Source organism: Fukomys damarensis, unplaced genomic scaffold (genome assembly GCF_012274545.1).
Source record: "Fukomys damarensis isolate Sample0158 unplaced genomic scaffold, DMR_v1.0_HiC HiC_scaffold_6, whole genome shotgun sequence".
Lineage (NCBI taxonomy): Eukaryota > Metazoa > Chordata > Mammalia > Rodentia > Bathyergidae > Fukomys > Fukomys damarensis.
The window spans coordinates 14840719-14854541 of NW_022900918.1; the positions used below are offsets into that span (position 1 = coordinate 14840719).

Sequence of the window (13823 nt, forward strand, 5' to 3'; positions counted from 1 at the left end):
TTAGTTTTTTAGAACTATAAAAGCAGTTTCCTTGCCCATTATGGTGGCCTATAAAGTCTTAACAGCAGAACAGTTCGAAAGTCTAATGGGTCATCAGGCTAATTTTTAGCTCTCCACCACCACTAGACACCTGATTACATTTGGATCTTAAGCCAATTAAGTGCCAACATCTGACTTATCAGTTTGCAAAATTTTGTAAAAATTCAATTTGCTTATATAGAAAGGAAATTATATTTGAGGTCTATATATACATGAAGCACAGAGTCCAGAAATATTTGCTCAAGAAATTTTAATTTCTTCATAACCTGTCATCAAATGTTCTCAAATATCACCACTCAGCCAAACCAAACCAAATCAACTAACGAGCTATCAATTACATAAACAATCATCACATTAGCCACAATACACTTGGCTCATCAGCTTTCTTCATGGCTTTGACTTCTGTGCTCCCACAGGTTAATACCTACATAACAGACTTCATGTGCAACATGTATCTAGATGACACCTACATGTGCACAGATGTACGAACACTGTAAATAGCTTGAAAATAAAAAGAGATTCATCCCCACAGATATTTCAACATTGGCTTGTGGTTCAGGTGTATATATAGACCATGTAAATATTGGGCATAGTGTCTCAAAAACACATTAGAGGTATATTTTAATGTATGTTATTTGGAAATGTTATATTAAAAATGATTAGAACTAAGAGTACAATAATAAATTTGAAGTGCAATGTAGCAATATATATCAAAATCACAAATACATACAACCTTTGATTTTGTAATTCTAGTTTTGGAAATTTACCCTTTAGATACAGTCCTGCCTGTGTCCAAAGCTGCAAGAACAAACATGCTATTTGAGGTCATGTTTGTATAACAGTAGCTAAAAAAGAACATTAAAATATAAATTTCTACTTATTCAAATACACTTGAATACAGAGGGCCATCAAAAAGATTATATGCCCTGACCAGGTTGGATTTATTCCAGGGATAAAGGATGGTTCAACATAAGTAAATCAATAAATGTAATACATTATATTAACAGAGTCAAGGACAAAAAACATGCTCAACTCGATAGATGCAGAAAAAACATTCAACAAAATTCAACACCCATTCATAATAAAGACTCTTCAGAAAATTGGAATAGATGGTCTTTATCTCAACCTGATAAAGGCTATCTATGAAAAACCAACAGCCAACATCATACTAAATGGTCAAAAAATGAAAACCTTCATGCTAAAATCAAGAACGAGACAAGGATGTCCACTATTATCACTCCTGTTCAATATAGTTTTGGAAACATTAGCCACAGCAATTAGATAAGAGGAAGAAATGGAATAAAAATAGGAAAGGGAGAAGTGAAACTGTCATTTTTTGCTGGTGATATGATACTCTACATAGAAGACACAAGAGAAACTTGACCAAAAGACTTCTAGACTTGATGGCAGATTCAGTAGAGTAGCTGGATACAAGATCAACACTCAAAAATCTATAGACTTCTTGTACACAAATAACAGTCTCACTGAAAGTCCAATTAGGGAAACAATCCCTTTCACAATAGCATCCAAAACAATGAAATATCTAGGAATCAATCTAATGAAGGTGACAAAAGACTTCCACACTGAAAACTACAGTACTCTAAAAAAAAGACAGAGATTGAAGAGGATATAAGAAAATGGAAAGACATCCCTTGTTCCTGGGTAGGAAGAATCAACATAGTGAAAATGGCCTTACTTCCAAAATTGCTACATAGATTCAGTGCAATTCCTATAGAAATCCCAACAGTTTATTTCAAAGAACTAGATAAAACAATCCAAAACTTCATTTGTAATCACAAGAGACCTAGAATAGCAAAAGCAAGTCTAGGCAACAGAGACATGGCAAGGGGGTATCACAATCCCCAACCTGAAATTATACTACAAAGCCACCATGATAAAAACAGCATGATACTGGCAAAGGAACAGACCTGAGGATTAGTGTAATAGATTAGAAGATGCAGAAACATCTGACATACTCAACTAACTCATCTTTGACAAAGAAGCCAAACACCCTCTCTGGAGGAAAGATAGTCTCTTTAATAAATGATGTTGGAAAAACTGGATTTCAACTTGTCAAAAATTAAAACTAGACCTTAATCTTTCACCATGCACTAAACCAAAATCCAAGTGGATTAAATATATAAATATTAAAACAGAAATACTAAACTTACTGGAAGATAAGCAGAACTCTTGAAGATATTGACATAGAAAGAGACTGTATGAACAAATCCTCAGTAGCACAGGAACTAGCAGAAAGAATCAACAATTGGGATCTCATCTTTTTAAAAAGCTTCTTCACTGCCAGAGAAATCACAAGCAGAGCTAAGAGATAACCCATGATGTGGGAAACATTTTTACCAGCTGTTCCTCAGATAAATGTCCACTATCTAGAATATGTAAAGAACTCAAAAATAATCAGATCCCCCAAATATAAAGACCCAATTCAAAAATGGACATCTGAAGTAAACAGACATTTATCAGACAAAGAAGTAAGAGAACCAAATAATCATATGAAAAAATGTTCAACATCATTGGTCTTTCAAGAGATGCAGATGAAAACAGCACTGAGATTCCATCTCACCCCAATAAGAATGGCTACTATCAATAAATCAACTAAAAATAAATGGCTGGTAGGGAGATAGGAACTCTTCTTCATTGTTGGTGGGTGTGAACGCTGGTGCAAGCACTATAGAAATCAATATGGAGACACCTCAAACAACTAGGATTAGAAGTTCCATTTGACCCAGCTATTCCTCTGCTGGATATCTTCCCAAAAGAATTGAAAGAATCATATCACAGTGATATATGCTCATCCATGTTTATAGAGGCACAGTTTGTAATAGCTAAAACTTGCAAACAGCCCAGCTGCCCATCAACTGGAGCCTGGATAAAGAAGATTTTTTTAATAAAATGGAATACTACTCAGCCATAAAGAATGAGAAATCAGAGATTTGTAGCTAAGTGGCCATACTCTTAAGTGAACTGAATAGTTTCTCTGGGGTGAAAAAGTAAAAATGTAAATAAGGATCAAAATGTATAACTGATATTGTGTAATAGGAAGAAAAGTCTAAAAGAGTAGAAGAAGTGGGAGGGGTAGGGGAAAGGTAAAAAGGGAAAAGAAAAATTTTGTGAAAAGGGAGAACATGGAAACAATATCTTTGTAAACAGGGAAGGGAGGAGGGGCTGAGGGGAGGGCTGGGGAATGGGGAAAAATAAGAACCTGATAAGTCATGTGAAGGTACAAGATCCCAGTGATGAATGTAACTGTGTTGTATACCTAATCTGTACCAATAAATTTAATAAAGATTCAATAACAACAACAAAAATACACATGCCTTCTACTGGCATTGTTTGCTAACAATGTGCAAGGCCCTGAGCCAGATGGCACTCATCTGTCTATTTATGTATCTATGTCCTCGTATAACATTATATATTATATGTATATATATTATATATGCATATACCTGAACATACTTTTTAAATATCCACTTTGGGTGGTTGAATTATTCACTTTTCATCTGTTTTCTGTTGTGCAATGTAGGCTCAACCTTATGTGTAGAGGGTAAAGTTTATTATGCTCAGCAAGTTTACCTGAGTGTCTGAAGTGCTGCAATAGCCTCCATTTGCCCAGTGTCCTGAGAGCCCTCCCTGGCCTTCGACACAGGCTCCCTTGACATAGGAGACTGGAAAGCGACTGACTCTATCTGACAATTTCAAGGCCCAGCTTTGTGGGGAGGCCGGGCAGAGCAGGTCTGTTTCCCAAGGTTATCAGCACCTCCCAGCAGCATCCCTGTGTAAAGTTCTGTCCCGTTTTCCAGCCACATCAAGGACTGCAGCCTCCAGAGAGAGAGCCGTGGCACTCTACGGCTTGTCAATTTTATTGAAATCTGTGTTTGTTAAGCTCAAAACTAATGTTATAAATTGAAATGGATATTTCTTGGCTCCCTGACTATATTAACCAAAGACTGAACAGAAAATGTGCATATAGGATTCTCAAAGAGCAGTTTAACACAACACCAAAAAAATCTGAAATCACTTGATAGGGATTCAAATGTCTCACTTTAGGCATTCACAATTCCTTTAATAGCATTCATATTCACTTAAATTACTCTGTAGTAACTGTGACACCTGACTATTTAAAATCATTTGCATGGTACTAGGGATTGAGCTGAAGGCCTACTCTCTAAACTAAATCTCAAAACTTAATCCATCATCCCCTCCCCCCCCTTTTTTTTTAACTGGGGATCAAGCTCAGGACCTTGCACTTTTGAAGCAGGCAGGGAGCTGCACCACTGAGCTAAAACCTTAGCACCCCCATCCCTTTTAAAATTTTTAGACAGGGTATCACTAAATTGCTAAAGTTGCCTAGGCAGGGCTTGAATTTGCCATCCTCCTGCCTCAGCCTCCCATAATGCTGGGGTTATAGGTTTGAACCACTATGCCCAGATTCTAGTGCATTTTATAAATGTATAGTTCCAGTTTTTGAGGGTAATACATGCACTTTAATCCTGAATTAGGCATTTTGGTGAGTAGTCCTTAGAGTAACATCCACTGATATTATTTATACTACATACTATTTGAAAACCATTTCAAGAGCTAGAAAGCATTCTATCATGTGGTAATGTATCATAATTCCGCCAGTGCACTCAGCTGGAGTTGTTACAATGCCCAAGGCTTAAGGCCATGCTCTGCTTGAATGCAGTTGGCTCAGTGGGATGTGGAAGTTCTGTGGCCAGATGACCTAGGTTCAAGCCCAATTTAATCATTCTGTAGTGCTGTGACATTGAGCACATCACTTCTTTGTTCAACATGTAATTTCCCCAGATCTAAAACAAGGATGATGGGCCATTCCTCCTTCCTAAGATTGTTGCAGTGATTTAGTGAAATAAAGCAAGTACCTACTGCATGCTACGTGGTAGCCAGTACTGTTATATTAAACCAAAGGAAATGATGAAGGATCTCATCTGTAAACCTAGTAATGGGATAAAATTTTATGTGATGGATTGGTCTCTGACCAAAGCAGATGTCTAGATAGCTGGATTGGTAGTGACTCATTATTTTACTTCAAAAGTCAAAACACAGCTTTAACAGACTAGATGGCTTCAGGGAAAAGGATGTAACTTCCTAGGGAAATAATAAAGGACTTTGCAATGAAAGGAAACCATGTGCTCAGTCAGATATTCTCTAGTTTATGGAAAATATTCTTTTGATAAGACAGAAAGTCTCTTCCAAAGTCCTAGAAGAACTGATTTACATCTGGTCTGGAGGCAGCAAAGCAAAAGAAAATGTTCTCAACCCTACCTTCCATATAGTACTTCAGTTCCTGGTTGATTCAGGGAGGTTTCTAATAGGGCAAGGTGAGTAGGGGCTCCAGTTTTGATGAACTGAAATGTCTGCCAAATCACCAGGGTAGGTCTTAGTCTTAGGATTCCTCAGGAAGCAGATGGGTTCTTTCTTGCCCTATTGAAGTTGTGACTACATTAAAGAGACTCATATTTATTCCCATGCTCCTTTTTAAAGCAAACCAACCGGGTCCATCAGAATCGACTGCTATCCAGGATTGTACAGTTTCTTCAACTTATGGCCCAATTCTTGGAGTTCTTTCCTCCAGACTTGGAACCTAGTCTGAATCTCATCCCTAAACCTTAGAAATGTCTAGAATTCCTTTAAAATGTGGTACTTGTCTTAGACTTTCCAGAGATTTAAGAAGGAAAATGTTAAATGTGCCATAAGGTAACCAGATCTGGCATAGAGCTCAGAGCACCCCCTACCTTTCCCTACCCTACATCCCATGTTTACCTTTGCTCTTGTACACAAATCCATAAAGTGCTTTCCCCTTCCCTTATGCTTGGTTATGCTTTTATGTGTGACTTTCTATAGCTGCTGATCATTAGGAAGCAGTCTTACATATCTTCATACTGCTTTAAAATCTTCTCAGTCTTTCACTTAAGCTGTTTTTCTTAACACCAGAAAACCCCAGTACGTGGGCAACCAAAAGCATTATTATAGAGTTGAGGAAACCCATACTCAGAAGGGTTGGGATGTGTCCAGACTTCCCAAACAACCTGGAGTCCAACAGAGGGTGCTTTATGTCCTGCCTAGCTCTTTGTTTCCTCTGATGCCTGTTTACAATAATGTCACACAGTAATGCTAACTACTAAAATTATCACATACTTTGTACATTGCTTGGTCTTGTCCATAGACTAATCGATGGGGTGCAGTTGTATGGTGTATACTTTGGATCCTGACAGATTTGGGCCTGATCTCCAGCTCTAATGCTTACTAATCAGAAGTCCTTGAGCATCCTAGCCACCTGTAAAAAGCTGGAGATATCTATTTCTGGGTTACTAGAAAGTGTAAAGGAAATAACACTTTTATCCCAGTGCTTGAACCACTGCAGGTATTCAATGAAGAACAGGTAAACTCACTTATTGCAGCTGGACTGTTTTTCCTACTCACTAGCCTGGGGCCTCTTCCAGGCCATTTGTTTCCCCCAAACCTACTCCAGCTCCTCACTTTCAAGACAATGCCTCCCAAAGTTAACATGCATATGAATCACCCAGGCATCAGAGAAGCACATTCTGTTGCATTAAGTCTGGGTGGATCTGCATTCCCATCAAGTCCAGGGGATAGCAATGTTGCTACTCTGTGAACTATAGTTTGAATAGAGTATATGCCCAGAGAGCTGGACTTTAGGATCAATGATGCTCAAACAGTTCACCATAAACACACAGAGGGCTTTGAAAAAATATAAATTGTTGTGCTCCACCCTAGAGTTTTATTAGGTCTGAGGTGGGACAGGGAGACCTTCATTTCTAACAAATTCCCAATGAAAGGCACACTGCTGGTTAGAAGACTACACTTGTCCTAGGCTTAACAGGGAGCTACTGACGACCAGAAGGAAATTTGGTTCCAGTGACTCTTAGGAGGGCAAGAATATTCTTGAGGAAGCTCCCTCTGAAGGCGGTCTCACCTCCCCCTTTCCAGCCAGCCCCACCCCATAAGCCCACCAGGATAAATGCAACGCGGTGTACCTTGTAGACATTGATGGGGATGTCAATGACGATGTGCAGAAGGTCTCCCAGAGCCAGGCTGGCTATCAAGATGTTGGGACCGTTGCGCATGCACTTGTTCTTATAGATGATTCTCAGCAGTGTGGAGTTCCCGATGATGCCTAGCACGAACACTAAGCAGGACACAACCGTGTTGATGTACTTGAAAGTCTCTTTGATCTCGATGTTTCTGTGGCAAGGTGGAGTAGAGGGGGGACGAGGCGGTCCCCCAGGCGTCTTCCCTCCTTTAGGTACCTGCGCAGGTGCAGAGGATTGTGGCAGGCTGGAGTTGAAACTTCTCTGCCAGGAGGTCTTAGTGGGTGGCGTTATTGTCTTCCCCGTCTCTTGAAACTTTGGAGTGGCCCAGGCAAGCGGGAGCCCTCCTTCCTCTCCCCAGACCCTCGCCGAACTGCAGGCAAGAAGCAGCGCCACCAGGGCGAGTCCGCACAGACTCGGAGGCGGTTGCATGTTGCTGCTTGCTCCAATGGGTGCCCGGTGGCTGCTCCGCTGTTTTCTCTTTGGAGACCGGCAGGGAAACCAAGACGGGACACTAGGATCAGCTACCGAGCCACGCCTCTGCAAACACTAACGAGAGGCTCAGCTAGTAGCCAGTACCCGAGCGCAAAAGTAAATTAAGTTCGCGCGCCTGTAGGAGCTTCGGTGTGAGTCACCAGCCCGCGCGGTGAATCTCTTTCCCGACCCCTCTCCCGGGGTTTTTCTTCCCTACTTCCCGCCAGGGGGTAGGTCGCTTTCAGCGGGGCGGGGCATTCTGGAAGGGGTGTGCCTAGGAGTGAAGGACCCTAAAGCTCTGAACTGAGCTCTCCAGGGTGCGGGGAGGGAGACTCGCGCCGTAGCTAGGCTCGGACTACGCAATGAGTTCATCTAGCGGCCCAGCGCAGTGGCCGATCCCTGCGTTTTGCTCGGCGAGGGGACTCTGACCACCCAGGGCCAGAACTCCAGAACTCCACGCGGCGGTGAAAGTCGCTGACCCTATCCCTGAGCGCAGGTCGGGGGAATCTCAGACCTCTCACCTCAAGTCTGATTTGGGGAAAGTATCAGCATTAACTCGGAAGCTTTTGCCCCTCTGCGTGGCTTCCAACACTTAAGAGTCTCCTTTACGCATTCATTTAAGTTTGCTGCATCTGTCTTTGTTACTGATTTACTTCTTTAAAGAGAAAGTTTCCCAGAGAAGTAAGTCAGTCAAGCTGAAGGCCCACAACAAAATTCAGTTACTGATTTTAATTCATCGCCAAGCTAGAAGGTTTACCTTGCGGACGAGATGCACCAAGGACAGGCAACCAGCACCGACCTCTGTGGGGACGCAGAGCTGCAGTAGGCGCGCTGGGCTGCCAGCAGGACTGCAGCCTACTCAGGCGCAGAGCACCCCGTTCCCCCTTTGCAGGCGGGCCTGGCTCTGACGAAACCCTGAGGGACTGGGTCTCCGCTGTCCCCAGACAAGTCCTTGTATTCATTCTTCCCTTCCCCATCAATCACCGCCAGACTCCTCCCGGGCCTTCCGACCGCGCCGCAACCTTTCCCCTTGGGCAAAGCCTGGACAGCGTCAGCGGGGAGCTGCCCGCTAGGGAGGGAGGCCTGACCAGAGGCGCGTCCCACACGCGCTGTGCATTTGACATAGTTCTAAATTCTACAAATGAAGTGCATTGTGCTGGGGGCTCCAGATGAGAACAAACCTCTTTGCTGAACGTCTTAATGCCCACCGTGTCTTTTCTTTCAGATGAATGTCCTGCCGTGATAGTTAAGACCTCCTTGGTTTGGGAACGCTGCTCTTTGCTCTAATTTTGCCCTGAAGTTGAAAGTCCACAAGGGCCCGGCAGGGAAGACAATGATCTTTTTTTTTTTTTTTTAAGGCCTACTTGCTGCTCTAGTCTGCCCTCATTTTCTATGAGATCTTTCCTTCCCCCCTCCCTCCTCTCTCTCTCTCTCTCTCTCTCTCTCTGTCTCTGTCTCTCTGTCTCTCTGTCTCTCTCTCTCTCTGTCTCTGTCTCTCTGTCTCTCTGTCTCTCTCTCTCTCTCTCTCTGTCTCTCTCTCTCTCTCTCTGTCATACCAGAAATCGAACTCACTACCTGGAGTTTGCTAGGCAGGCAGCGGATACACTGAGCTAAATCCCCTGCCCAATGCCCTTATTTTCTATAGTGTAACTTGCTTGTTGCTGTCTGGGGGATTTTTGTTCTATAATTATGAGGGACTTGATACAGGAGACTTAAAAATCATCAGAAAGCTGCTATACAGATTTAATATGGTATTCATTTACCAGGCGGAGCAGTGAAACAAATGATCTCTATCCATTCTTCAGCTCTACTTTTATGGCATAGAGAGAAATAACGACTGGCAGTTTTGACCCAAGGTGGTGTAAAAGTCAGCAAGTTGGGCAGTTTGGTGAGCTGGATGTTACTCTCTTGTCTGCCAGTCGGCTAAGTCCCTGCAGGACTGGGAAATTTCAAGTCCAAAAGGCACCGTTCTATTCATGTAGCAGTCATCCTGGAGGTATTTGCCTGGCTCCAGCATTAGTTAATGAATTAGATGATACACGAATGTTGGCCTCTCCCCCCACCCTTTGCTTCCTCCCTTTCCCCCTCTTCTCTTTTACTCCCATGAAAAACGTTCTGGGAACCTGGAAGTAGAAAATCAATTTCTATTTCAGAAAGTGAACTTTAAGTGAAAGATACAGTTAAGAACACTCTTTAATAGTAAGGTTAGGGCCGGGGATTTAGCTCAGTGGTTCTGATGCCTGCTTTGCAGTTTTGCAGTGCAAGTTCAGGAGTTCCATCCTCAGTACAAAAACAAAACAAAACAAAACAAAAAGAAAAAAAGGGAAGGTTCAATGAATGTAATGAATGTGAAGCATGATCTGGTGTCCCGGTGCTAATTACAAAACAGGCTGTTTTGAACATAGTTGTTATGTACCTGCTCTCAGTGAAAAAGGTCAACTTTCAATTGCTTCTAGCAGAGTGAAGAAACAATGCATATTGTTATCTGAAAAGGAATTACATGGATGCACTGGGAGTAAGAACAGTCTGCTCATTTGGCTCCCCCAGGGCAGATTTGAAACCAGTCCTCTTATACAATCTTCCTTTCTTGCCCCGGCACCACATGGGAGCTTTCTCTTCCTTGTTATCTTCATCGCTATCTTCATTCTTGTGTCCTGTGAGCTCCTTATGCTTTCCACCAAGGTTCTTTTCTTGTAACACTGTTTGGCTACACAGCTTAGTACTTGATCACCTAGAGACTTTTATGGATCACTGTTTATTAATTTGTTTCTTCAGGCTAGGGAGTGAATTCTGTGTTCTTTCTGTGCTACCACAATACCCAACATCGGTTGAGCTCCAGAAATATTTTTGTAGATTTATAATTTCATTTTAAAGCATTTAATTATATTTTTAGTAACTCTAGTCATAGGGCTCAAAACTTAAGCAAAATAATTTTGAAGTAAACATATACCATTTCTCATTTGGAATTTAAGATGGCATATGCTACTATGCTACCTATCATAGGACACATAGTCTATAACTGGCACATTATAGGAGTTCATTTACCCCCCCTACAGTAATCTTTGAGCTCAAAATTATTTTTCATGATTTTTATAGGTAGTGAAATTGAGTCTCAAAAATTTACTCAGAGTCACATGACTGCTTGGTTGTATGACCAGGATTTGGGGTTACGATTTGAATCCATGTCTCTCAGACTGTTCTTCAGCTTAGAATGTAAGAAGATCTTAACTTATATTTTGGGAAAACTATGTTTTAGACTCTAATAATATTTAATAGAAATTTAACCTAAAATATTTCACCAAAATATGTAAAGGTAAACATGTGAGATATAAAGATTAAATCTTTGAACCTCATGAATAACCATTATCAAATTTCAAGAAACTGGGTCTCAGTTTCCCCTTTTGTAAAGTAGAGGGACAGAGTTAGAGTCAAAGTTACTTTCTGCTCTGATAAATGAGTCAGGCTGATAAACTGTCCCTCTGAAAGTGATCTGAAATGCCATAGAGTTGGAACAAGCAGATCTTTGGCTATATATCTTTTTCTTTTTACTTTATCTACTTGTGCTCTGGATACAGGTTTTGGTTTTTATTTTTCCACCTTATAATTTAAAATCTCATACTCATCAACTTTACTTATAAATTCACCAGTAAAGTACTGTGTATATTTCATTTGAATGTATGAGCAAAATGTGCCTAAGTTTATGAATCTTTTCCTGAATACTTTTGGATTTGGATTAATTTTGCATATATGTAAATTTTATTGGGGGGTGTGGGTCTCCATAATTGGAATCTTTCACAAAGTTGCTTTTAGGAAGATGCTTTCACAAAGTATTTTAGGAAATTTGTCAAAATTCAAGATTGGCTAAAATAACCTGGCAAAATGAGAATAGTGAAGGGAAATGTCTCAATATCTCCTTTAAAAGCTTTCACTAGAAAGTTCCTGACTGAAGACAGAGTTGAATGCGCTTCAGAATTTATTCCTTCAGAGACGTTTGCCATGGGGAGTTTGCCAAAAGCAAATCTTTTCCGTTGGTAAGAGAAAAAAGAAAAGCCCGTTAGCACAAAAAAGCTAATACTTTCATGTAATCCTCTTGATATGAATGTACCTTAGAAGCCTACCTTGAACTCTGTAAATCTTGAATGCTGAGGGACAAGGAGTGTGGAAAATGCAGGAAGAGAAGGTTCAATTTCTTCTCCACACGTTCCCTGAGGAGCAGATCCAATGATCAAATAGTGGTTGAAGCGAGAGCATAAAAAAGATTTAAAGTGACTGCACAAATCAATAGCAAACAGCATGAACATTTCTATTTCTTGGATTTTTTTAATGTTAAGTGACTATAGGTAAGTGAGTCATATTGTTGAGAATCTATTTAAAATTAAAATATAATTATATACAGGTAACCGGGCAAGTTTGAAGTACACAGTTTGAAGAATTTTGACCAATGTGCATGCCTGTATCATTCATTCGTATCTAAGAAGCTATTTGAAAATGTGTTTTTTGCAAATTAGCAAAACCTGAATATTTTGAACTTAGATACAATTTCTATTAAACCCTGCATCAAGACATTACATCTGCATTATGAATTTATTATATATATATATATATGTACACACACATATATATGTGTTATCATCTTCTGTGATTGAAATGTGAGATTTGCTTGCAGATCACACAATCTAAGATTTAAAATTTTAGCAATAATTGTTTTCACTATATAGTCCATGCCTTGAAGTAATAAAATTTGATAGTCTCCATAGTAAACTAGAAATAACACATAATCAAATTCTGCTTATAGAAAATAGGTAAATCAGGAAAGCTGCACTTTGTTTTTTTTTTGTTGTTGTTGTTTGTAGAAAGTGTGAAGTTTAGCTACTTTACACTATGGTTTACATTAATTAAAGGGCAATTATTTGCTTTTTAATACTTAAGTAATTTTTGTCTTCTCTTCTTTGATGTGTTGTTTACATTAATCTCAGTAAAAAAACCCTTCAGTATAACTTATTCTACAAACTTAAAACTTCTTATAAAACTTTGAGGCAAATTAAAAAATATATTAGAAATTCCAAACTAAACAGGCAGTTTGATCTGTATTTTCTTAGTTTATCAATGCACACGATGCTTATATAAGTTATTTTTAGGTCATACAGTCCTGAAGAAGACACTATTTTAATGTGATGTTAGAACAGTCTTATCAAGTGTAAGGCAATAGTTTGCAGGCTATTTTATATAGAGTATAACTTCTATACATTTAAGTACTTTCTTTGCATTTATTTTCTAAAATTTTCACCTTTTCTTGTTTCCATTATTTTGATATACAAACACACAGTCTAAAGAGATGTAAAATGGTCAAAGGAGGTTAGAAAGAAGATAAAGGGAAACTTGGAGTTTTAATAATCCAGTGGTGAATAAAGGAGAGTTACTGTTTTATAATGAAAGGGAAAGTTCTTTGCAGCATAGAATGAGGCATCCTGATAGAAACCAAAAAAATTCCCACAATAGGTTTTTTCCTTTTTAATAATTGTATTTAATTAATGAGATTAAAAAATCTTATTTCTGCTAATTATTAAGCTTTGGCATGGAGAGCTCAATCAAAACATGTTAATATCCATAAAGTTTCCAATTATGCTCTGATCTTTGTTGTAGGGGAGTAGAACTACTTGAATTAAAATTTAAAGGAAAAAAAATACTTTGCTGGGGATTTATTCACTGTACATCAGATGAATCATATACTCTACAGCCCAGTCTAAACTCAATAGCTCAAAATTAGGGTACTTTTGTCGAGGGGAAGGATCATCAGGGTTTCAAAGCCAAAGTCTTGGTCCACCCTTTAGAGACAGACACATGCACAGGAAATTGCCTCTTCTCTTTTGGGCCCAGCAGGGAAAAACAGCTATCACTACCTCTGGAGAAAGTGATTCAGAAATGCTTTATCAGTATATGGTTGTCCAAATGAAGCTACTCACATAATCTCACAGGAAATGCACAAGAGACTTAGTTTCTACAAAGGCAGCTGGACAGTGCAAGTCTGGCATTTGAGAAACTGCCAAGACAACAGGTACGAAGTAGCTTGCAGAGAGGTAGACCCGGTAGGACAATAGGAGTCAAACAATGGTTAATACTTTGAATACCTGTATGGTATGTGCTTTCATTGTGGTAAAAAACATATGAAATGGAACATATTAACCATTTAAAGTATACCATTCAACAATGTCAAGTACAGTG

General features: G+C 39.7%; 1 protein-coding gene across 1 annotated transcript in view; it reads right to left on the minus strand.

Moving 5' to 3' along the window:
- Ednrb (endothelin receptor type B) overlaps positions 1-8575 on the minus strand; it is a 32286-nt gene extending 23711 nt beyond the window's left edge. The window contains exons 1-2 of the mRNA XM_010622372.3: positions 8359-8575; positions 7074-7607 (exon numbers count right to left, since the gene is read on the minus strand). Of these exons, the coding sequence (XP_010620674.1) occupies positions 7074-7559 (486 nt within the window). The 5' untranslated portion in view covers positions 7560-7607; positions 8359-8575. The remainder of the gene's footprint in view (positions 1-7073; positions 7608-8358) is intronic.
- Positions 8576-13823: the final 5248 nt, after the last annotated feature.